Genomic DNA, 26,270 nt, shown 5'->3' on the forward strand with positions numbered 1-26,270 from the left:
AGCGTTTGGTAACACCCTGAAATGAGAAGGCTATCGATGTGTTCTTCCCTCTGCAGCTGTCAGGTGCTTTAGCTGCTGCTTTGCATCACTGTAGCAAACTGGAGGACGTTAGGGTATAGTCTGTTTCTCATAAGTGTGAATTCCTGTGAATAGCAATGATGAGAGATGCTGTTCTGTCGTCCAGGCCATTGGAACTTGTAGTTCTAGAAGTGTTGGTTCTGAAGTAATCACATTTAGAAACGATCTCTAAGGTCATTTGAGTCCAACCATTAACCTAATTAATTAATAGGGGCCTTCTGGCTGCTGCCACAGTCTAGGGATGCCTTAAAAGCAGAGGTGTGAAAGACTCTTCCAGCAGATGATTCTCAGGCTTGGCAGGTGTGATGTGACATTCAGTGCCTGGGCAGAACTGAAACAGGGATGGATTTACCACGTGTGTTGGAGCCTGGTGAGATGGTGGAGTCTGTAGATGACAGGAACTGTTTATCCAACCCAATTGCTTCCAGAGTAACCTAAAGAACTTTTTTTTTGCCATTAGCTAAGTTTACTGGCCAGCAGCGAGTGGAGAAGAGGCCCTTGTAGCCATTCATCTCTCTCAGCCTTTTCCCACACTTCTCAATTAGACTGTTCCAAAGGAGGCTTTTACCCCAGGAGCACTTTGAAACACTTGTCTGGGTAGCGATGGATCAGCCTCAGCAGGGGAAGCTTATCTAACCTGCTCAAACCAGGCCAGTCTGACAGCCCACGTGGCCTGAACACAGGCTCTTTATGCAATGCTCAGATTTTTGCTAATATTCTCCAGCAGAAGCAGAAAGTGCTATGGTTCACACACGCACACAAATCAAACAAGGCATTTAAAAGTTATCAGAGATTTCCAGCCCACCTCAGCAGGGGTTTATTTTGGGTTAGAATCAAACTTTTGGTGAGGTCTGGGTGATTTCTTAATACAAGTTTTCACTTATCCATTAAGTGGCACTTTAAAAGCACCTAAAGTCAGTGCTGTGTTTCTCTCAGCCACCTTTTTGGACCAACAGAGCAGGAGGAGAAGTAAGAATAAGAACAAAATCATATAAAAGTAATGAGACCTTTGTTCATGTCAAAGAGCTCTCTGACCATATATACTGCAGATGTGGGTAAGATAAATTCCCTGGCTGGAGAGGTATTAAAATAAAAACCATGCTCCCAACACGAGACAGGCTGCTGAAAACGCAAGGAGGGAGAGTTGCGAAACACTACATGTCGAATTGCTGGCCTGGATTTCAAATGCCAAAGATAGTTTATGTAAAGCTTTGCTCTGCTGTTAAATGTAACACTATCCACTGGCTAGCCTCAATGAAGCTTGGTCCCAGTTGTTTCAAAAAATAAATAAACTAAAAATCTTCTTCCAGCCCATTAAAGCTGATTTATGTTTTGCCTGTAAGATTCCTCTGTGCTGGATCTTGAAGGACTCAGATTTTAAAGGGGATTACCTCACTTTTAGCCAATCTGGTTTCTCATTCCCAGGCATCCCAGGCTCTCTTTACAGTGCCCAGACTTTGCCTGCCGGGACCAAGAGGGCATTTCTATGCAGAATTATTGAGTGGGCATAGGACTTTGGATGGCTGCTAACTTTCTTTTTTCCCTTCAGGGTTCTCTTTTTGATTTAGTAATTAAATTGCTGACAGAAACAGCTTTACTGACAGCACATCAGCACAAGGAATTCCATCTATTCCTATGGTAATGAGAGTTAGTGAGTTCACCAAAGGGTTGTGAATCCAACAGGTACCTTTCAGGTGCTCCAGGAGCCTCAGCTGTAAGTATCCTTCTAATGCAATAGTAAACTTTTCCATAGTGGACATTCCCTTTTTTTCTGCTTGCTGTGGAGGTGAAGACTATGGTCATTCATGCTTCATTTTTGAAGCAGCTTCACTGAGCAGTGTGCTTTCAGGGTAATTCTGACCATTTCTTGCCGCTTCATTTTCACATCTGACATACTGGTGGCACTGCAAGGCTCACTGGTGTACAGAGTCTGGCATTTTTTTTTTTAGCTTTTCATCCGTAACAGGACTTGGGAATCATGTACTTCATTGAAAAGAGCAGTTTACCTCCAGTCTCACTGCTGCCTGCCATGGAAAGGCTGCAGGTGTAGGAAAAAGGTGATTCCACTTGCAGAACTGATTGGAGAAAGAGGAAATCAATTTGCTTAAATGGGGTTCTAGAGGCCGGACTTTCCAGGCTACACCTGGTTTCAAGTTTACAGGGCCATGTGTGGCTCCTCTGGGGTTACAGTAATATCAGGTTTAAATAGGGCAGTGCTGAGCCACAGTGGAGGCACCTCCACACTGCCTGTGCTGGGAGTTGGGGTGCTCAGAAGTGATCCTCACCTGGACTCCAGTGGGAAGAGCCCTGGTCCATTTGGGTGGGAGCAAAGTTGTTCTAAATGCTGTCAAAGACCTGGCACCAAATTCAGAGGAGATTGTTGGCTGCCATCCTGCTGCTGTGGGTCTTTAGCTCCTGTTCATGGTTCAGTTTTTCTTACTGGGGTGGAAGACCTGGAAACTTAATTTTGAATATCTCATGCTATTTAGAAGCACAGTTATTGTGCATTACTTTATCCTAGGAGTGCACCTGGGCTTTGTTTCCCCACTTAAAGCAGTCAGAACCCTTCCTTGCTGTCCTCTAGGTCAGTTTTGGTGTTTCTTTTTTTCCTGCTGCAGATGTGTCGTACCAAGGTGATCGACTTGAACGATGGTGTGTCCCAGTATGCCTGGTATCCCTGCACAGCCAACTTCCAGTACTCCCACATGACACAGACCATTTTCTGGCTCAAGGTAGGAAGTGCACACACCACTCAGAAGTTTCCTCTTTGCCTGCCTCTACAAAGATTCCCCAGCAGGCAAAATATCGTGGGCCAGCTTTCCCAGGGCCAAGCTGCTCCTTTCTGAAGCATGTTTAGAGCAAAAGAGCAAAACAATGTTTTTGAGCACTGCCTAGAGAGTCAGTAGTGAAGTCCCCTCGTGTGTGACAAGGCTATTGAATTTCTGAGAGGGTTCAGCTTCAGGGCTCTTTGACTTGAGTTTATGTAGTTTGTGTAGGAGAGATTGGAAGAGAAGATTTCTGTGTGACCTGAGATGGGAATTCTTCTTTAAAAGTCCTGGACTGGCTCCTGGGGATTTTTAAAAGCCCACCACAGTTCTCCACCTCAGGCTTTGTGGGGTTTGTGTTTTCCCAGGCTTATTTTTCCCAGCCTATGGTGGCTGCAGCAGTCCTTGTTCACTTGGTCACAGATGGCACCTACTACCTGGACCAGAAGCAGGAGACCATTGGTGTGCAGCTGTTTGACACCAAGGAGCAAAGCCACGACCTTGGTAAGACTCTGTTGTGTTAAACTCCCTCTTTACTGCTTGTTTAATCTGGTGATGCCCCCATTCACCAGTACTCCTGCTCAGTTTTTTTTCAGAATTAGACAAAAAAGGTGCCTGCTCAACGCTCTAAGCCCTGAGTCTCACTGGAGTTTGTTGAAAATGATGTGTTATTTTATACAGACATTACTCTGTAGCTGTTCACTATCCATTCAGAGGTGATTAGCTCATCTTCAGTCACTAAAATCAGCACTATCTCAATGCTTCACACCAGCACTGCCCTGGAGAGACACTGATGGTGCTACAGGTGAGCCCCTGGGAGCAGGGAGTGAGGGCCCTGCACCAAAGGTTTCTCAGGGAGTGCTGGGTGATCTCCAGTCCTGCCTGCAGGGAGGTCTCTAGAGCCATTGAATGGCCCACATTCCCCAGGTGAAGTGTTTCAGGCGGTGAAGGTCCAGCCCCAGGGCCCTGCCAGGCTCCTGGCGTGGCCTCCAGCAGCTGTGCCTGACAGAGGCAGGACCTGCCAGCTCTGAAGTGCTGCCATAGACAGGTTTTGCCTCTGCCCTTGGCACAGGGCCCTAAACTGGGGAAGCTGTGTCTGGGGAATTGATCCAGGCTGCATTTAAGCTCCAGAACCCAGGAGCTCTCCCTAGCTCCTAACCCTGTGTCAGGGTAGGACTTGCATAATCCCTTTCCAGATGTTCTCTGCCTTTATTTTTTTTTTTCACTGAGGAGAAAGCTGGCCAGGTCACCTTGAGAGCAATTTTTAAGGAAACAAAGCTCCCATCCCTCAGATTTCTGTTTTACCATAGCATTTAAGTTTTAACAAGCTGAAACTCAAATGCGCTTCCCACTAGTGATGAGAAGAAGGGGCACAGAGTGACAGGTGTTGGATGAGCATCCAGGATAATACAGAATTTGGTGGAGTGTGGAGGAGAACAAAGGAAATACGTGTGGTGTCTGTTGTCCAAGAACAAACTGAAATTTGCAGCAAGTTGCGCAGGTTGAGTCAGGATGGCTCCCAGTTTGCCAGAGCCCTTGGATTAATCTTACCCTCCTTTTGCAAAACAGTGGCACATAGCTCTGTCCCTCTGAGAAATAAATGATAGAGACACGAGCATGCCAGCAGTACTTAATGTGACATTTTATAGGGACAGACAGGCAGGCTGGGAGAGAAAGAGAACAAGAAAGAGGAGCAAAGAGGAAACTGAGGGTTAGGTTTTGAAATCTTCAATGAAGTTGCAACATGAGTTTGGCATGGCTCAGCCTGATGTCTGGATGTCCTCCCAGCTGAAATGCTGCTTTCATCATGGAAAAGCCCCTTTGACCTTTCAGAAGAGGCTGCCTGGAGCAGAGGAGAGGTGTAGGTGGGCTACCCAGCAGCTCTCACTCAGGCAGAGCTCCCCATTGCTGTTCTGTCTGACTTCTGACAGGGACATGAAGTCCTTTTCCTGGATATTGTGTTTCATGTGTTTGAATTATCACCATGGCAAGCTGGAAACTGCAGCTGAGATGCAAAAGTTGGCATGCACTGGGGGCAGGACTGACTGAGACACTCAATGAGCCTTAAGCAGAAGCTCGTGGCAAACTGAAAGTACAGCCAAAGGGAAGTAGCAATAATTTAAATCTCCATCAGTCCCCAGTGTGCTGAAGACAATGCCACGAGCAAGGAATTGCCTATCCAGACATGCAGTTTCCTGCCTTGATCAGAGCAAGTGGACTCCCAGAAATTAACGTGAAGCTTCTTCTAAGTGCTGGTAGGAGATGGAGAGGTTGGGATGCCGAACAGCTCAGTGCTGTTGGTTCAGAGCCATCAGAGACACCAGGGTTCAGAAGAGATGGGGGCAGAAACACAGAAACAGGGGGGACCCTGAGACAGCTCTGACTGCCCCCATAGGGCACCTGTACCATCGTCTTGGGTATTTCAGGGGAATTAAGAAACCTTCACCTGTCCAGCCACTGTTTTCCTGGTCAGGTCAGAAGTGACCAGCAGTGCAGCACAGCTCTGAGGGTCTGCTCTGTTGTGGACACCACCTGAGTGCAAGGAATGAAATAGAAGTGAATAAACAGCCTCATACCATAAGGTCTTGGCTTTCCATCAGAGAAGGCAGAAACTTCCAAGGAATTTGGGAACCTGGGATTTTGAGTATTAACTGCACCTGTTTGTAAGTGAGAAACGTGCACCGTTCCACAAGGAGCTGATATCAAAAGACTTCTGGGAGGCAAGTAGACAGGGAGGTTATTTCAGGGTCAGGTGAAGACCAAAACAAAAAGAGGTTTGCTTTTTTATATTATTTTTTTTATTACAGGAAGATTTTTTTTTTTAAGTAGAGGGTGGGAGATAGATGTTTAAAAAGCATGTCTTAATTCACAGGAAATCACTTTCTAAGGAGAAAAATGAAAGCCTTTTTATTCCTTCCCTTTTGAGTCAAGAAATCTGAACTGGGGAAAAAAAATAATAACAGAAATCCCTGAGCCAGTTAAACATGCAAATAGAATTTATTTTATTTTCAAATTTGTAAGTGTATCAGGGTAGCCAAAGGGCCTGGGCCAAAGCCATTGCTGGGGGAGCTCCAGTGAAGCAAATGGATCTGGAGCCAAGCTGATCCTCAGAGTGATGCCATGGAGCTATGGAGGCAGAGCCTTGCAGGCAGCCAGCAGGCCATGAATCTCAATTAATGAATTTCGAGGGCAGCCAACAGCTGTCTGTCCTCTGCCTTCCCCCTGAGACGGGTTTGGCCCATTTGAATTCAGGTTGCTTCTACCTGAAGGCGGGAATTTCTTCCCAGCTGTCACTGAGTGCCTTATCCACTGGACAAAAGGGACTCAGGAGTCTCCTTGCCACCTCTCTGGTGTCTCAGTGCACCACTACCTTGAGGTGTTTTTATTTCCCCAGAACACAATTCTTTTCTTCTCGAGTGACATCACCTGTAAAATCCTCAGTGGCTCCATCACCCTCATTTCTATCTCCAGGACCAAATCTGCCTTTTCTTGCAAAGAACAAGATACCCTGAGGCTCAAAACTATCGAAGAAAAAAATCAAATCTGGGCAAATTTAGTGGAAAACTCATGCAAAAAAAAAAGAAAGTTTTACCCTGAGTGCGAATGACATGCACAGCTCCAAACAAGCTGCTGGTGCACAAAGCCCCCCAGCCTGCCGGCAGCGTTTGATCCTGCATATAAAGGCTCCAAGTGTCCTCCAGGACCCATTTTACAATGGTGTGACTCTGCTTCCCCTGTGCTGGTTGCTCCTGATTTACCAGAGCACAATAGGAACGTAGCTGTGGTCTAAAGGAGCACAGAGAATGGCAGCCTTTCTTCAGCTGTCTGGAGGGATCTGCTTCTCTGCTAAGCTCTCTGCAGCCATTTGGGAAGCCCCTCCAGGCAGCTTACCATAACTTTTCAGCTCTATAGGGCCATTCCTCTGGGTGAAATGCCTCTGAAGTGCCCACGGCTTCGGGAAGCAATTGTGTTAAGCCTGACCCTTCCTCTGATCTTGTCTCTCCTCTGGCAGGTGTCCACGTCCTGAGCTGCAGGAACAATCCCCTGATTATCCCCGTCATCCATGACCTCAGTCACCCTTTTTATCACACCCAGGCTGTCCTCATTAGCTTCAGCTCCCAGTTTGTGGCCATCTCCGGGGTGGCCCTGCGTTCCTTCCACAACTTCGACCCCATCACCATCAGCAGCTGCCAGCAAGGACAGACCTACAGCCCTGCGGAGCAGAGGTGAGCCTGTCAGCCCTGCTTCCCCCTGCCTCACACCCACCACCCCCAGCGTGGGCCAGGGCTGGGGAGGAGGCAGGAGGGGCACAGCAGCTGAACCCTGCTGACCCCTTTGTGTCACGGGTAAAAAACCGGCAGTGTTCTCATTGATCAGGATGGATGGGACATTTAACCCGCATGGGATGCTGTTAGTGAATTATTTCCTCTTCCTTTCTCCTCCCTCCTTTATGCCAAGCCTGGAATTGGGGCCAGTCCACTCTGCACACGTTCCCCAGCCTGGTGTTGTGTTCAGCAGTTCAATCTGAACCCCCTTGTGCTGCCCCAGTGCCAGGGACCTCCCAGGGAAGGCACCACGAGGACGCAGAGTGACGCCTGTGCCCTGGAGGGGCCGGATCCTGCCGGGTGCTCAGCCCTGGCCATCAGCATCTGCTGTGCTTTTATGGCTGGGTGAAGCCCTCAGCACCTCTCTGGATCCGGCCCCCATTCTGAAAAGCTCTGTGGGACCCCCCAGGATGAAAGGTTTATGGCTACCGTTTTATTCTTGTTGTTATTACAGACACATCAATAGATCACCACCAACCCCTCTCAGTCTCTGCTTTACAGCATCCCACAGAGATTGTGACCTTTCATGGCCTCTGGTGCAGCAGCTTCATGGATCCTTTCAGCGAGGCACTGAAAAGAAGAGGAGAGAATTTAGCAAAACCCCTGAAAGAATTTTTTTTTTCTCTTCCTTTGTGAATTCAAAGTTGTGAGCAGTTGTCATACCATAGCAGCAGCAATAGTAAAACAAGTTGCATATCCCAGCAAACGTCTGCTCAGCCTCCTAAGCAAGCTGTCAGGTTTTTTGATAATGTTCTGGCTTGTTTTTAAGACCTGCTTTTATTCCAGGAAAGGCAGGAGAGTGAGAAGGGGGAGAGGGAAGGGAAAATAAAATTAAAAAAAAGGAGTATATCTATAGCTAAATCAATCCAGTCAGTGTGTTCTGACCTAGATTCAAAGCGTCTGATCGTTGTGTGCAATAGGTTGTATAAATTCAGAGGCCCAAAGACAGCAGGATCAAGTTTCAGATGAGAAGTCTGGTGGTGAAAGTGTGGCCAAATCCCAGCGCTGAAGCAGGACAGAAAAAGGGCAAGAAAGCCCCACTGGAAGGAGATGGTGAGAAGCAACAGGGAGCTCAGGGGGACTGAGACACAGGGCCACATTCCACTGCCCTCTCAAGTTTTCAGTAGGAATTGAACCATTTGTTCACTTATTGAACTAGGAGTGCTCTGTGTTTAGAAAGTTATTTCCTTAATAAAAAATGCATCCCCCTTAGGCAAAGCTTCAGTGAGCCTCTGCAGCCCAGCAGCCCAACCTTTAGAAATCCCTTGAGGAAGAATCACCTGCCTTTTGCCTCTTATGTTTCTTCTTGATTTTTTGGCCTCATTTTGTTTTGGGGATGCACTGAACCCTCCCGGCCCCCTGCTCTCCCATCTGAGCCTCACTCTTTCAAAGTAATGTTTTAGGTCTTGCAGGTTCCAGCACTGGATTGATCATAGAGCTTCCCATGTCTGACAGGGAACCAGAAACTCTCCAAAGCAAAGCCCTGGTCCAAAGGCAATTGAAATCAGTGGAATTATTTCCAATTATTTCCCTTGTGCTGGGACCATTTGGGCTGGCCAGATCTGTTTTCTTCTGTACAAAAAACTCCAAGCAGTTCAGGTACCCAAGGTGTAGAAAAAGTTGTGCTTTAAGCTGTGCAGCCAGGAAATAAGTGACACCTTAACTGTCACTGCTGTCTTTTTCTTTGGTTATTTTACCCAATCCAGGAAGAACAGAGAAAGTTAGATTTTAAAAATTATTTCTTAACCAGCTCAGAGGCTGGACATGGGTTTTCTGCCCCCCCTGCTCACAGTCTGCCCATCAGATTCCCTTGAGGTGCCAGTTCCTCACTGCCCATCTTTCCCTTCTCCCTTTCCCCACTGGTTGCATTTGCCTAATATGATTTTTAAGGTATTTATTGAATTTTTAAAGGAACTTGCCTTTCTATGTGTGATCATCAATTTTCCCCCTTTCATTTTCCTTAGGTCAACATAGATATTTTTGCCTGCTTTTTGGCTTCTCTCTATAAGAGGAATTATTTCTCTCTTTCAAGGAGAATTATTTTGCTTGGAGAGGATTTATAGCCAGATACAGATATTTCTAGGCAAAGGTGCAGATTTTAAAATTGCGAGGGAAAAGAAATATATTGTCCCTTAAAAATTAACACAGTTTTTATTTTGAGGGTAAATGGATCCCTCCCATGGGTTAGCAGCAACTTTACGACTGAAAGTAAAACATTCACTTAGTCCTCTTTCTTAAAATATGTATTATAGTTAATATTTTAAAGAAAAATGGGCTTAAATCTAAAAGTCCAATTGAACTTTATAGGTACTTGTCCTCAGTCATCATTAGTTGTTTTGAAAATCCATTCCATCCTCCTGAAGATATTTATAGTTTGAAAATTCCTACTCTGTCCTTTCCAGTTTAATTCTTCCAGTTGTTGTTTTTTCTGCTGCCAGTGACTACAGACTCTTTTTTTGTTTTCAGCAGAAGTTTACCTCACTGCTGGAGACGTGCTGTAAAAATGACACTCTTTATTTCCACATTGCATCCTTAGAGCAGATATAATGGCCTGGTTAGTTCTTCTCTTGTGCTTTATAGCTGGAATTATTATACTTTTACTATTTCCTGTGTAGCCTCATGCAGTGGACGGTGAAATTGGGTGTGCAGAAGCAGAGGTGTAATTTCCCACCCTGCAGTCACTTGAGCAGCAAGAAGGCCTGATGTGCTGTGGCTGCCTTTGGCAGTGGTTCCTCAAAAATCAGGTTTTTGTCTTTGTCGCTGGGTAGGAAACATCAGCTGTGGGTCACCCATCCCTGACAAAGCAGTTTGTGGGAAGTGCTGCTTTTCCTTGGTGGCACTTCCCTGCCGTGGTCACCAGACCTGTCCCTTCCACCACTCCTCCTACAAACTGCAGGCAGGAAAGCCCAATTCACCCAATCCAGAACTGGGGGAATGCTGTCAGAACTGTGCATTGCTGGAGTTTCCATATTTCTAATCCACCATTACCTCTGTGTTCATACTGCATACAGGTCCCCCCTGGCTGCCCACAGCTCTCCAGTCTTCTTGCCTCACATTGCCACCACCTTGTGCTTTCTAATGCGTGTAGCAAAAAGATTTTCCTTTGCTTTCTCTAGTTAAACCTTGTCACAGCCTCACTGCTATGGCTTCAAAATTACTTCTGCAGGGGAGATTTTGGGTTTTCCTCCCTCTGAAAGTGTGCATATCTGGGTGTTTGACACTGTAGACCAAGATCCAACCCTGGCCACCACACCATCACCTGCTCTGGCCCCCGTGGAGAGGTTCCCTTGGAGCTGCACCCTTTGCTGCCCCAAACAAGCCCCAGGGATTTGTAGCCCACTCCAGCTCTTCTCTTTGTCTTGTTCTCGCCTGCTGTCAGCTTCCCCAACAAGAAATGATGAAGATAAATCTTCAGCAGCAGAACAAATGCAACCGCTCCTTACAACTCTGGTTATTTTTATTTTTTTTTTCCCTTTTCATAAGGGGGAAAAAAGGGTTTCCTCGTCTCTTTTTGTTGTGAATTAATGCAGCTTTCTCTTTCCCGGTTCGGCTGCCTTTCCCCTGCCCTGCATTCTGTCATTAAGCACAATCTCTGTCAGCTTGCTTTGGGTGAAATTAATGAATTTCTCACAGAACTGTTAATCATAGAAGCTTTGGTCCGTGACATGTGTTATAATTCAATGGGTTTTTAACCTTCGCCCCGTTTTGGTAATTGGCAAACGGCATCATTTGGCTTTTATTAAAGTGGAAGGCAATGCATTTTCTTTGTTTGCCTGGACAGACTCTGGCAGGGAGACCTGTGGGGCTGCTGACGCCCAGGGACACGGTCCCACTTCCAAGCTGGCAGGGTGATGGGGCTTTGAGAGCTTTATCAGTTCAATATGGACCCCCCTGGCAGGAGCAGCTCACACCACGGGGTGCAGGCAGGCTGGAGGCAGAGCCCAGCCCAAGGAGAATTTGCCCTGCCAGTGATGGAGACAGTCAGGGGGGACGTGCTGGCTCGTGCCTCTCCTTTCTCTTGGGCTTACCTTAGGCTGGAGCAAGGGTTTTCTGTAAACCTCTTGGTTTAGCTTCATTTTGACCCTTTCAGTCTGAAAAAGGGGCTTGCTGGGATTGCTGTCAGAGTCAAACCCAGCAGTACCGAGGAGATATCACTGAAGGGACCATGGGTGACACCACTCCTGTTGTTGCTCTCATGGATCAGGTTTGAAGGCAAACACCTTCTTAAGAAGCAGCTTGATCCTTCTTCCAGTCAGCACAGGTTCACCAGTCCCCATCCAGCCCCATGGATTTGGGCAGATATTAAAGATTTTGTGTTAATACAAGAAGACAATGTGATTTAGATGAAGACTGAAGAAGACAAAGTCATTGTCACCTTTTCAATTTTCTTTTTTTTTTTTTTTTAATTTCTGTAACAAGAAATATGGCTAGCAGCTTCTGCATATATGTAGAGAGAAAGAACCTGCTCTTGCCTTTAGAGTAACCTCTAGAGAGGAGAACACAAACCCATTGTAAGGATAAATATGTTAGAAAAGCCCTCAGAAGGCTACATGTGTTCAAGCTGTGTATATGGTGGCATAGGACAAAACCAAATTGCACTTCAGATCTGCAGCCCAGGCTGGTCCAAAATGTGGAAAGGGGAGTTATTTGCTTTGTCCAAGAGATAATGTTGTAGCCCTTCTCCTAAAATGTGCCCACCAGGAGCTTTTAGGCTCACCTGAGCTTAGATCCGTGTCAGAACCATCACGAGGGAAACAAATAATTAAGGCACCATGATAAGATGAGTTCTTGGAAAAGTGCTTGACCTCGGGGTTAGGAAAAGAAAGTTTGGCTGCTGCAAGCTTTTCAAAAGAGGAAGTCCTGGATTGTTTTTATGTGAGGAAGGAAGCCCCACTTAATTGTTATAATTTTCTATAAACATGTTAAAATACAAATGTTTCGAGGATTGTGTCACTAAAGCTCCAATTTAGCAAAGCCCTAAGCTATTTGCTTACATCCCCCTGTAGTCAAATCTATCAGTGGGACTTAACTGTGCTTTTGAAGTTAAGCACATATTTAAGTGCCTTGCTGAACTGGGGCCAATATTGGCACAGAGAAATACAGATTTAGAGCCTAATGACTGAGCTCGTTTAGATTTGGGATGGGCAGAATGGATTTGAATCAAGTAAGAACTGGCTCAGAACTTCAGCCTACATGTGGAAGCTAACTCAGTCCAGGGCTTTTTGCATCATTGAAACAGCCTTCCTTGATCTGTTTTGAACATGCAATGGAATGTGTGCAAGAAATCCTCTGCTCCTTGCACTCACCTCAGTGTGAAGATGTTGTTTTAGGAAATTGCACACTGCCAGGGCAAGAAGAGGACCACATGAATCCTGAAGGGGACCTGGTAAAATAAACACTTGTCAGGGAATGTCCCAAGCACCAACACTTGTGCAAGTAAATCCTCAGCATGGTCCTCGGGTGCTCTGTGTAGCTTTGCTCCAGACTACTTTGTGCTTTGGTAAGGATTTTTGGGAGTTAGGATAGACTAGGGATGATTTGAAATTGGCAGTTTTGATGAAGTCACATGATTTTGACTGGAAGAAAATGGGATAAACTGTCTTATACCAGGAGTCAACATGAGTTAAAGCTGAAGCAATTTTATTCTCAGATGCCATTATATTGTTTCTTTCCTGAGAAATGCACATTTTCTGGAACATGTGATGATTGACCACTGCTAAATGGCAGTACCCATGCAAGAGCTTCTGTAATCCACAAATGGATGTGATGGGTTCTTTGTCTAAACTTCCTACTTGGAGATATTAATTTCTCCTTCCTAATTCTGCATTTGCAGAGCTCAACTCAGGATCATGACTTCAAAATTCATTGGGATTTATGGCTGACAGTAGCTGATACCAAATTGGAACCAGTAGCTAGAGAACCAGAAATATTTAAATTAGAAACATTTGGTGGCAGTGGTTGTTTTCTTACAAAAAGTGAATGGTTGTATTGTTTGTCACTGAAGTCATTCATATAGAGTTACAGACAGAGAGAGCTGCCCAGATGATCTGCTAACCAAGGCATAATCTGGAGCCTGGAGGGGGTGGCTAAAAATGTTCCCTGGCCATTTCAGAAGACCACAAGGGGACTTGTAAACAGAAAGAAGAACATCACAATAAGTGTTTCTTAATGCTTTTGTCTGTGGTGTTTCAGTTCTGTAGGACTTCTAAGCCCAGGCTTGCTCATCTGGTGTCCTGATCTGAACTCCAGAAACCAGATTATTTTTCTCCTTTACATTGATGGAAATGAAAAGCGATGCCACTGGCTGCGGTGACGTTGCTTCAGATTTCCCTCTGTGCAAATTACAAGGGTTTTCTTGGGCTCATCCTTCCCTCTGAAGCCATTCAAGTCTGAGTTCAGTGCTCCACTAATTCACATAAGTATTAGATTAAATAAGTCTGCTTTTTTTTTTTTTATTATTTTTCCAACTTTGAAGAAGGCTTTCAGATTCTAAGGCAGTTTTGCAATGGGCAGTCGAGGTTTGCAGTATGTGCTTCTGAGAGTGGCTTGGCAGTAGTGCTCTTTTTTTTTCCCCCAGTGAGTCAACTTCCTCAGCACTGCAGCCCTGGCACAGGAGACACTCGTGCTGCTGCCTCACCATCTGAGAAATGGAGGGGAGCAAAGCGAGAGTTGGCTCTCAAGGGCCAGTTTAACTGGGATGTGTAACATGGAGGGTTCCACAAAGCATCATTTACACTCACTCAACATCCAGCATCAGATGCTATCACTGATGTCAGCTGAGGACTTACTCAAACAGCAGGACATGAGGTTGGTAGGGTTAGGAAGAGGTTGGTAAGGTCCTGCTCTGCTTGGGGACCTGCAGGGTGTGAGGCTCATGGTGTGTAAGGAGTGTGTAAAGCGTGTGGTTCACACCTCTGCATCATTCATGTTGAGCATTTGGAAAGCAATAGCACCTGGCTGTTCTCCTCACCTTGTTTCTCAGGTGATGGCACCTGGGCACAAGGATGTGCTGCTCACTTGTTCTGCTGCTGCTCCATCCACAGCCCTGTCAATCCTTACAGACTGAAATCCATGGCAGTTTAAATCTGTACCTCAGGCTGTGAGATGCAGTGACTGGAAAACGTGTGAAGTCCTTGGTTACTGGGTGGGGATCCTCCTGACAGCAGGATCACCCTGGATAGGTCAGCTCTGGCACAGGATCATCCATCCTGCAGAGGTGATGAGCATCACAGCTGTGCTGATAGCCAGGGGTTTGTTGCATGCAAGGGTATGGAGTTGGCCAACACAGAGGTGGAATTCTCCTTCCTCAACTCTGTCAGCAGGAGTGCTCTGTGCACCACGAGGAAATAAAATATTTCTGAATGTGGAAATTGTTTATGGCTCATCACACTCCAGGGAAGGGCCAACACTGAACAAGCAACCTTAAATTACAAGCAGTGGGCATTTCCCATATAGCACTAGTGGAGGACAGAGAAATGAGTTGTACAGGTACATAAATACTGTCATTTAATCTGATCTAGAGCTCAGTAGAGACATGTGCAGATGTGCTTCTCTATCAGTAACATGGAGATAACAATACCAGCCCAGGTGTCTCGCAGGGGTGTCACAAAAATTAATTAGATAATGTCTGCACGGTGCTTTGAACACAGCAAAACACCACGTACATGATAAGTCAGGGCTTACTAAGCTGAGCACGGCTTTAGTGGCTGTTAACCCTTTTTTCTAGTAGACAGAAATGACTGCTTGTCATCTATTTCAAAATATATATATTGATACATTGCTTTCCCTTTTTTCTATAATTTTCTCTTTCAGGTTCTTCCCTAAACAACCAGATGGTGAAATAAGTTAACGTTTTCCCTCCCCAGAACTAATTTAACTATATTAAAATTAAATTAATTACTAATTTCATCAGAGAAATATCACCTTGTAGGGGTCCTTATCCCAGAAATTTCATCTCTATTCCAGAAACGCTTTGCACATAGAATAATGGAATGGTTTGTGTTGAAGGGAACTTTAAAGGTCATCTGCAGTAAACAGAGATGTCTTTAGATCTGATTGCTCAGAGCCCTGTCCAACCTGGCCATGAATTTTTCCAGAGATGGTGCATCTCTGGGCAACCTGTGTCAGTGTTTTACCAGCCTCATTGTAAAAATATTTCTTCCATCTCTCTAGGCTAAATCTTCCCTCATGCTTTATGATCCTCAACATTTTCATTGCTGTTTTGTTGAGGGACTACCCCATACTCACATTTGAAGATGTGCTATAATGACTCAGGTGATCAGAGATGGGGAAAGATTTTGTGTCAATCAGACATCTCTGTGTATATAAAAATTAAACAAAAATCTCTTTTTTGCAAGTAGTGCTAAATGTTACAATAATTTTCCAGAGGGAGAACGGACAGTTTCCATGGGGGAAAGATTTTATGGATGGCAGGAAAGCAACTGGAGAGATCTGAAATGACAGCATGCTGCTGAGCTTGATAAGAGCTTATCAACACAGCTACACAGTTGATGTTTGGTGTTCCTCGTGAAGTGGAATAAAATGAATATGATGATTTCAATCGAGCTTCTCAAAGATAAGAGTGTCTATCACAGAAACCCCCCCTCACATGCCCACTTATCACTGCCAATATCAGCACTCATGGATTGAGCAGATTTAAAATTGGATGGGGCATGAGGACTGCTCTTGGAGGGAGTGTTTTCACAGGAGGGATGGATGGATGGATGGACGGACGGACGGACGGATGGATGGATGGATGGATGGATGGATGGATGGATGGAGAAATGGACATTCATACAGGAGTAGGGAGGTCATAGTGCAGTTGAATATTGCAGAACAGAAGGTACTTCTGCAGAATTGGCAGACTCTTCCCTTTTGCTACAAAACCTTTAATTTGCTGTCTTTGTCACCACTGTGCCCACTGCCTCTGTCCTTCAGGACATGCACCAAAAGGCTGTGGAACCCTTTCCTGAGCTGGGCTCAGAACCCTCTGACCTGAGAGTCAGTCACTGCTCTTGTGGAATGGGTTGAAATAATCAAATAACAGCACCACCACTCCTTGTCTCCCTCCCAGCTGTGTCCACCACTCCTGTGAAGCCACAGACTGCCAGCGGCTGGAGATCGAGAACGCGCTGCTGAACTGCACCGGCGGCAGCGGCTGGGACAGCGGCGCCCAGTGCAACGTCAGCTGCAGGGCTGGCTACATCCTGCACACCCACAGGGACGATGATCTCGTCAAGAGCCAGGTTTGTCCTGCCACGGTGGCTTTTTTGTGATGCACAAGGCCAGGATGAGCAAACAGCTGCGGAGAAATTGAGGGATAACTCAGGGTAGGTGCTAAAATCTCAGCCCAGCCTTGGGATAAGGTCTTGTCCAAATGCTTGTCGTGAGAACAGGAGCCCTTTGACTCTGTTGGAAGAGTTACTGGCAATGAGCAAAGCTCAGATGTTCCCTGAATTTAGAAATTTTCAAATCAAAAGGTTTGTGTTCAGTCCTTGTTTGATCTCACTGGCTCTACTCAGCCAAACCATTTGGTTTGGTTGAGTAGAGGGAGTAGAGGGGTTGGTGTTTTGGGAATAGGGTGCTTGTGTTTTTTCACAACCAATTTCTGGGTAAAATACCTAATTTTGAGTCCCTGGATTGAGGCTAACAACATATTAACTCCTTTGCAGCATTTCAGTCCCAGCCACACCCTGACATGTACAGCCTGGAGGGCACAGAAGAAGCACCCAAACGTTTTTGCTTCCAGACAAATCACCAAAACCCTCCCCCAGTGGAGCAGGAAATGCTCCCCATCCTCTCTAATCCATGCATTAATAATCCAGTCCTACAAAAGCAGCACATCTTCATGCAGTAAGGGGGGTATTGAGGAAAACTAGCAATTTGTTTAAACATTAAAAAGAAAAAATGCAAGTGCTTTGTGCTGGGGGAGGTGGATGAGGTGCACGTGCAGCATGGCCCTGGGAGCAGGATGCTGGGGACAGGGGGATGTAGGGCTGGCACCCCACTTTGTGCTCCCATCTCTACCACAGCCACATCCTCTGAGTGAGACAGGGGGGTGGTTTCCCCCATCAGCACCTTCTCTCCCTGCTGGTGGGGGCAGCACTCACATCTGGGGCAGCCTCACATCTGGGCCAAGGGCTGGGGCAGCCACACTCAGCAGCCTGTCTGTACTTGTGAAATACTGTGTTCTTCATAAGCTCACAGAGGGGGGAGACAGAGTGGAGGGGAATGAGTCAACCCTTTCAACTCAATTACAAAACAAATACAGGACCCCACGAGCTGGGGCCTCTTCCATCCTAATTGGCATCAGCACCAGAACCCCAGCTCCAGCTGAGCATTTTTACAGAACAGAAAACCAGTTCTCAAAACGAGCCTGAGTGGCTGAACCAGGAAATTGTTGGAAGGGATCTGTACATGAAGGATCACAAACCAAACAAAACAGCCTGAGCATGCTTCACCAGCCCTGTGTTATTTAAATGCAAGCATTACCTTTTGGGGAGGCTCAGCCAGCTGGGCATGGTTTTGCTGGGAGAAGTTTGGTTTCAGAGCCTTGATCAGACTCATATGACAGGAGCAGAGGATTTTAGCACCCCTCACTAATGTGATTCACTGCCTATTACAACATGCTTCCTCTCACCCTGCTCTGCTATTGCACTTCGTTGTCTTTTCCACTAATAAAACCCCCTGAGGCCAGTGGCTTTGTTTTCTTCAGTGCTGTGCATTCACTGTTCAAATCAGGGAAGGGGTGGAGCATCTTAAAGATACCCATGACCAGCTAAGCACATTAAACACGTGCTTTTAAAGTTTTCTTAGTGTGCTTCAGAGATCCTCTGGAAAGGAACAGACAGTTTCTTTCTCTATCATCCTGTTTTATTTCTTTGTGTCAGGTGCTTCTAACCAGAACTTGTGGAACGTGTAGGCAAGAAATGAATTATCTGAGAAAGTCCAGGATCCATGGTCTGGATTTCTCATATCAAAAGGCATTTTACTTCTTCCATATTTGCTTCCCAGCTTCAATTCCTCTTCCAGTCACAAGCATTTGGGGGTGAGAAAGGGCACAGGGTTGTCCATGGCCAGAGGGACTTTCTGTCATGGCTTGCATGAAGCTGTTCCTTGCTTCAGTTTTGTCACTTAATTGGTTATTTCACTTGTTTGACTAATTGGAGGGTTTAGAGATGCACTTTTTCTCATTTAACTGTCAGTGTGTGGGGCTGCCTGAGGAAGAGGAGGAAGGAAGCAGCTTTGCACACGTTGATGTTTCACACTCATGGGTAGGAAGGAGGCTGGGCTGAGGTGCAATGTCTCAAAGAGCAAACTGACCATCAGTGGCCCATGACCGCTGCAATCTGGTGAAGGTGATCCACAGACCAGTGGAAACACCTTCATTTGGCATCTGAACCATGTTTGTCTTCCCTATTTCATTGAAAGACAGAAAAAAAGGGCAAAGAGAGCGACAAAAAGTGACATTTTCAAAAGCACCTCGGTGATGTAGGGGCACAAGTCACATTTCAAATCAATCTTTTACATCTAAAGGGTCTTTGAAAAATCTTCTTAACAGTTTCTGCACTTTCTAGACTCTGTGTCTTCTAAGCCACCATTTTAATCAGTTTTAGTGCAAAACATTCATTCATTCCTTCTCTGAGAAACTCCCATTCCAAATTCTGTTAAAACCCTGTAAAATCACCAAACCCTAAAACTCATCCTCACTCTATGCAGCAGAAACTCTTTGCTGCTTGAAAAGAAAAAGAAAGCTGAGCTGTTTACAGACTCTTGGGCTCTCTCTCATCCTCATTTAGGGACTTCAACAACAACAACAAAGGGGTTTGCATAGTGATGGAGCAAAATCCTTCATGTATCTTTCTCACAAAGAAGATCTTGGGGATGTTTTCATTCTCCCTCCCTGATTTCTTCCCACCTCCCCCCTTGACAACTCCATCGCTCTTTCTTGTCTTCTTCCTCCTTCCCCCCTTTGTCTTTCACTGCTTCCCTCCCCCTTGTCCTTCACTGAAAGCCCTGCTCATTCAGTGACTTGTTGTCATCTCTCCTTGAAGCTACCACCACTGCTGCTCTGGTCAAGAGGTGTTATTTAAAACCCAGCAGCTCCCTAATGTTGTGCAAAGGCATCATCAATCATGCCAGGAAAAGAAAGCACGGCTCATGTGGGTTCAATTAGAGGCACAGTAGTGGGCAGAAGTGGAAGAATACTTAGAGGGGAGGGCACAGCTGTTCATTTTTAAGGAGAGGAAACTTCACACGTGAAGCATCGCTTGAAGAAGGGGCTGGCTAGGATCTTGGGCAGCAGGAAGGAGACATGAATTCTCCCAGGCTGTTAAAAGTCCCGAGAAACAAATCTTTCTGGCACCAGATTTGTTTAAGTTTGCATCCTCTTCACTGTATCTTTGGAGGCCCCTTTTCTCTCCCCCCTCTTTCCTCCTTGCCCACCCTCCCTCCTTGCTCTTTTGGAAGGCAGGACATGAAGGGAAGCAGTTGCTGTGATGCCAGTCAAAGCAGCACAAAGTGCCCAAAGTGACAGCTAATAAACCAGCTGAGAAAGCCAAGTGCTTCATGTGGGCTGCTGTGAGCTGGGTGACCTTGTCAGATCAGACAGGCGAAACAGGCACGTGCCTGCTCTGCTCCGGGTGGGAGAGCTGCACAGGCACAGGCAGATGCTGCCACTAGGACCCAGCACCAGATCCAAGGCTGAGTCTATCAGAAATACCTTCTGGGTGTGGCATGGAGCTGGGGAGGGACAGACAGGATCCTGCTCAGCAGCCAGGGGTGCTGTCCCTGGGTGCTGCAGGGATCCCATCCTCAGGTGTGATGCTGAAAGAGGGGAAAATCAAAAGCTGGTGGGTTCCATCAGCAATAATTTCTGTGGTGGGTTTGTCCTCTGTGCTTCCAATCAGAGCCACTGGTCTTTGTGTCCATTGCAGGGAATGCTCTCTGCTGTGTCCTGCTGCAGAATTACATGTGCTTCAAGTGATGACATGATAGACATGCTCTAAAATGTGCCATTATTATGTCTGACCTTGAAAACCTCAGCTTCCATCATACCAAACATGGAACAAATTACTGGGAAAAGCTGAGTGGCCAGGGTCTTACCTCCAAGGGCACAGCTTCTCTGCCGGTGAATGGCCTTTCCAGTGTGCCAGGAAGAGGAAAATCCATAGGGGTCTGAGAGGACTCTTACAGATTAGGCTAGGGGCTTTGTGGGGAAAGTACCATGGGCAAAAACCCAGAGATGAAAATGTGGAGACTCTAATTATTAACATTTTGATATCAGGGTCTAGAACAGGGACACAGACAAAGGACAGTGAGAGTGTGGCTCTGGAGAGGGATCCCTCCCAAAGAGAGGGGATCCCAGGCCTGTGGCACTTCCAGCAGGCTCTGGTGTCCTGCTGCTCTCTGCTAATAAAGGCCATGGGCTGCAGCTGAAATACTCTCACAAGTGGTAGCTTGGGCAAAGCAATCCTTTTGTAAGGTGTGACCGTCATGCACAGATATTGCTTCTGTTTAAATGTTTGTGTTATATTCTGGTTTCTGTTTCTTTGGTGCTCTGCAGATGTACATCTGATGTGCAACCCTGTCGTTAGAGAAACTTCCTCATGCACCACACTTTGTTTCAGCAGTTCTAGTGGGAACACTCATTTATTCCTAAACTAGATAACAGCAACACCAATAACTTAATTCCTGCAGCTGAATCTCTTATCATTGATACAGCTTCCCTCTGATCATCATGGATCCAGTATCCAACATGAAACTATGCAAGACCCATGTCTTTTCCATAACATTTGGATAGCCCCTGACATCATTAGCTCGAGTTTATTGACATCAATAGCTTGGGTTTATGTTTTAAGTTCCAGCAGCCACGTTGCTGCTGTGTTATTTGATAATGGCATCTGTTAATGGGAAATGGATGGATGGCTTTGGTGGATGCTGGAGCAGCTCATCCTGGAATGCTGGTGGTTTGCAAGACATGGGAATATGCTGTATTATCCCTTCTCCTGTGGCCATCACACTACAACACCCTGGAATCTTCAGGACATCAACTGCCTACAGTTTATATACAGTTTTTAATGGTACAGATATTCTGATAAACAACAAAGGCAGAATTAACAGCCACTGGGGAGTGAAATTATTGGGAATGTGAACACACAGTATCACTTCACCTGATGGCTCTGAGTATCCCAGAATGTGCTACTCTGAGTTTGTAGAAAAGACATTTTTTTCCATCAGCAGTGCTCCCTGTTTAAATAAACTCCACGGTCTAGAAAAGGGGTTTTGTGCCCACTTGGGAAGTGTCCAGTTTCCCAGCTCAGGGACTGCTTTTTCCATTCTGAATGCAACCATATATCAAAGGGAGACAGGTCTGAACTTCTGTTGAAACCATTAGGGTGTTTTTGCAAAAAGGGAATCCAGGTCCCTTTGATGTGTGCTAGAAAAATTCCCTTTCCTTTTATAAACCCAGATCAATGGCCGGCGGTGCAAATCTCCTGTGAGCATACCAGCCCTGAATAAAATATTCCCTGGAGGCAGAGGAGTGCTGCTGTATGGCTTGGTCAGATTCCTCGCCAGCATCTTCCCCTTCTCATGTTTGGGTTTCTCACATTTCTTAACCTCTGTCCCTCTCTTTATTCTGGTGTGAAGGGAAGAGTTAGATTCTTCTAGCTTTTAATATTTTTCCATTTTTAATTAGAAAGTGGATATGTTGTTTACTCAGTTCTCTCTGCCAACATCTGTTTGTCCTTCAGTCACTCAGTAAATTCATCTTAGCTTTAGATGTGTGGCTTCTTTACTCCCCCCCCTATTTTTCTTCTTTGCCTCCTAGCACTCCAGGATTCCAGCGTGCTGTGCAGTTTGGATTATTCCTCAGATCCACAGAAGTTTAATTTCTGTGTAGCTGTGATTGTAGAGTGACTTTGAGGAAGTCAGAGCACAGGCCCTGACTCTGTGTACAACCTCTCAAGTGCCAGTTATGGCCAGGACACTCTGGACACTCATGGTAAATTCCTCCTGGAAGAGTTCTCTCCCTCAGGCATTCATGTCCATGGTGTCAGGACAGCAGGGCCCTGGTTCTGTGTGGAGCCTTGGGGCACTCTGCCAGAGAAGCCACAGCAGCAGCTGTCAGTGTCTGCACACAATGCTGATGTGACCCCAGGCACTTCCCCCGAGATCCCCATCCAAGGGTGACTGACACCTCTCGGGAGAGCCTGGATGAGAGTCCCAAATGGCTTCACGTCAGCTTGGCTTTTACATCAAACCCAAAAACAAGTTTGACTACTCAGAAGCACAGGGGGATCCTCTTGGAGTGGCTTTGTCACCGCAGAGGTGACAGGGATGGGGGACAGCTGTCAGCTCCTAACAGCTCCGGCTTGTGCTCCTTTCTGATGGCAGGGCAGAGCAGCAGGTTCCCCCCTTGACTCAGGAGGCCAGACAAGAGTTTGGATTATTTGTAGAGCTGCACTCTTTCTATGGAAGTGCTTTGGTGTCTCACCCCAGAGGTGGCAGAAAATCCTTTCTCTGACACTGTTCCTTATGAGCCTTGGTGGGTTTGGTAGCTGCTGTCTAAATGATGATGGTAGGGACCAGACATGGCTGTACTTAACCTGTGAGCCAAAATTATGGCTGTTAGGCTTGAAATGGTTTTGGTGTCTCCCTTGCTGCCTGTGGTGGCTGCAGCTGTGTGTCTTTTTCCAGACTGAGCCCAGCGTCACCATGACGTGCATGGATGGGAAGTGGAACAAGCAGGTGACATGTGAGCCCGTGGACTGTGGTGTCCCAGACCAGTACCATGTCTACCCAGCCACCTTCAACTGCAGCGAGGGGACCACCTTTGGCAAGAAATGCTCCTTCACTTGCCGGCCTCCTGCGCTTCTGAAAGGTATTGGGGGGTGTCTGTGCAGTGACCTGAGAGACACAGCTAACACAGACTGCTCCCAAGAATACATGTAATTCTTGCTGTTGGTTTAGAGTTATTCATGATATTTTAAGTAGGAAGAATTATGGGACTCTATGGAAGGTTTATTTATATTAGAAGTTAAGTTCCTTTGCATCTTTCTATTACCTTGCTTTGACCTTTCCTTGATCGTGGCTGGCCAGGCAGTAATGACAGGGAATATTGCTTCCATACAACCAAAACATGGAAAAGTCATGGGGATAAATCAGATTGAACTCTCTCATCTTCTTTCCCATGCTTTGTCAATTTCCAATGTCTGTCTCCCTTCTATGCCTCCTCCATGTATTTGGAAAGCCAAGAGAAGACTGAAAAGCCCCATGTCCAAACGATACAGACCCCATCACTGTTTTTCCTAATTCAACATCACCCTTCTCCTTTTCCACACTCATTTTGCTCTACTCTGACCTTCTTTTCCTCTTCTTGTTTGGCACTCATTACATTTTCCTTTTTTCTTTTATTTTTTTCCCCTAGAAATTACACAGCTTGCCACTCTCTGTCCTCTCCTCCTCGATCTTCTTCCCTGCTACTTTTCTGCTAACATCCCCATCCTCTTCTCATCACCATCAACTCTTCTGCTCACTGGCACATTTCCCTTTTTGACCTGGTCCTCAGGAAACAAGAAATTGTTAATTTGAAGGAACTTGTCCATCTTGTAAATAAACTTAACTGCTGTTGTCAACTCAGGTACAAACACTGTATAAAATATTTTTGTACTCATGATATCTCCTACTCTGTTGGATTCATTGCAAACCCCAAAAAGGAAGGCATGGGAAGTATTCTTCATTTCAGGGAAAGGCTATGTTGATTTCTTCATATATAAGCAAATTACTTAATTATTTTTAATTCTGGTGGGAGATAACCAAAACCAGCCAACACATAGTCAAAGTTATGACTACTCAAAGGATAGTTAAGAGAAAATTCACAGTCAAAACTATGACTACTCAAAGGATGGTTAAGAGAAAATTAGACTACTTTTTAGCAAAAACCTCCCTTTTTCTGTTTATACATTTATACACTCACAAGGCTATCTTCAACAAAAGGTGTTATTTCATTTTAAGTGCTTTAAATATTTTTGAGCGGGCGGTGAAAATAATTCTAGTCATCATGACCAACAAGAGCTGATGACTCAGGCAGGGGTTAGCTGGAGGGATGACAACCAACCCCAGATCAGGGGCTGCAGCTCTGGTGTGTAGCATCACTTCACTTTTGTCCAGGAACACTGAGCTGTGAGGTAAAGGCTCCGTTTGGTGTAGAGCCATCACTGATGACTAATAAATGTTGTCACTAAGCTTCTGGAGAACAGCATTGGAATGACTCATGCCTAATTCAATCACTGACGTCATGACAGCCACTGTTGGTAATGTCACAGCTTATCGCTTTGCAGTGGCAAGTATGATATCACCATGGCTGGGCTGGGAGCTGCTGCATGAGTCAGAGCAGAGGAACATGCTGGTGCTCCAGAAAAGAGCTCCCTTCTGCACAAAATACCTCTGCAATCATCTGCAGTTGGGGAGGGGAGAGAGAAATCCGGGGCTGATTTAATGTGGCTTCTCTTATCTTTGAGGCCAGGGCAGGAGGGCTCCTCCACATACCTTCCTGAGCCCTCCAGAGCCTTTTGTTTTCTTCTTCTTTGAATTCCAGCCTCATGCCCCGGCTCTCTTCCTCCCCTTGCAGAGAGATGGCATTGCTCCGGGGTAAGCAGTTTGTCAGTATTATTTCGGATAACTCCGAAGTTGGCTCACTGTTGAAAATATGCCTTGTGGGTTGAGAAGAGTTCCTGCAGCAATGCTCAGGGATTTCAATGGAATATTAGGGATTTTTGAAGGGTTAGTGGCTCATAGCTGTGCTTTGTTTCTTAGGAAAAGCTTATTCCTTTTCAACATATGGTATAAAATAACAAAGAATGTAAAATACACTGAGACTGGGCTACTTTTAGCTTAACCTTCTGAAGTCAAGTAGGTCATAGCAGAGGCAAATGGATCTATTGTACCTTTTACCTTTGAGGTGTTGGCCAAGAAAGCTTCCTGAGGAAAATGAGTCTCTAATGAGTATTATGAATCATATTTATCACAGTAGTCCCCAAGGACTGAGAGTCCCCAGCTGAGAATGGCTCCTCATTGTGTTGGAGTAGTGACTCTAATACTAACAGATGCTGCTCCAAAAGGTTCCAAAATGAAATAAAAGGGACAGATTCAGGGAAAAGATATAACACAGAAGCAGAATGAAGAATGTGATGGCACCAAACCCTCTGTTAAAGCCATGGCTTTGGAGAGGAGGGGGTTGGTGTATGAAGCAAGCTTCCTTTCAGAGAGGAACAAAATAAGGAAGAGAAATACAAAAGATGACAAAGCCCGTGTGGCTTCCCCTATGCTATAGCATTTCCTGAAATAAGCACTGCCTGCCTGTCACCTGAAAGCAGAGTCCTAAATGATTTAATGACATCATCTAGAGCGAGAGAACACACAGGACATATGAATGTTCAATGCAGCTGAATTCGTCAAATCGGCTGAGGGGGCTTTTGATATCTTATGGTTGTAACAACATTTCAAAAGAAAATAGTCCTGCTGAACATCGTTAACTTTGCTCACTGTTCTTCTCAGGAAACAACAGCAACTTGACCTGCATGGAGGATGGGCTGTGGTCCTTTCCTGAGGCCCTGTGTGAGCTGATGTGTCGAGCACCCTCCATCGTCCCCAACGCAGATCTCCAGACCTCGCGCTGCCGAGAAGACAAGCACAAAGTGGGCTCGTTCTGCAAGTACAAATGCAAACCAGGTTACCATGTCCCTGGATCCTCCAGAAAATCAAGAAAGTACGTGAAAGACTAAAGCCATGCCATCAGCCTGGTTCAGAAAGCCATGAGTTACAATGATTTTGGGAAGGGGTTGTTTGTCGCAGACTCCGTGTGCCATAGGGAATAGCATGGAGCAATTCCTTCATGCAGATAGCTGTGCAGGGCCAGTTTAGGCACCCAGCTCACTTAGGCTTCTTTAAAAATCCTGACCAGTGCTCAAAAAACAGACTTTACCTTAGAAATGCTCCTTTGATATGCAGCCTGGGGAGTCCCCTTTGAAACCCTGCAGAAAAGGGTTAGTGCTGTCATATACTTCTGACTCTGCACAAACCCACTTCAAACCAACCACAG

At 45.8% G+C, this 26,270-nt stretch overlaps 1 protein-coding gene across 1 annotated transcript in view; it reads left to right on the forward strand.

Annotated features, from left to right (window-relative positions):
• Positions 1-26,270, forward strand: part of PAPPA (pappalysin 1) — a 174,783-nt gene that overhangs the window by 119,971 nt on the left and 28,542 nt on the right. The window contains exons 11-16 of the mRNA XM_036393969.2: positions 2,697-2,810; positions 3,212-3,347; positions 6,856-7,069; positions 16,242-16,413; positions 22,868-23,051; positions 25,727-25,937. Of these exons, the coding sequence (XP_036249862.1) occupies positions 2,697-2,810; positions 3,212-3,347; positions 6,856-7,069; positions 16,242-16,413; positions 22,868-23,051; positions 25,727-25,937 (1,031 nt within the window). The remainder of the gene's footprint in view (positions 1-2,696; positions 2,811-3,211; positions 3,348-6,855; positions 7,070-16,241; positions 16,414-22,867; positions 23,052-25,726; positions 25,938-26,270) is intronic.

Source organism: Molothrus ater, chromosome 20 (genome assembly GCF_012460135.2).
Source record: "Molothrus ater isolate BHLD 08-10-18 breed brown headed cowbird chromosome 20, BPBGC_Mater_1.1, whole genome shotgun sequence".
NCBI lineage: Eukaryota > Metazoa > Chordata > Aves > Passeriformes > Icteridae > Molothrus > Molothrus ater.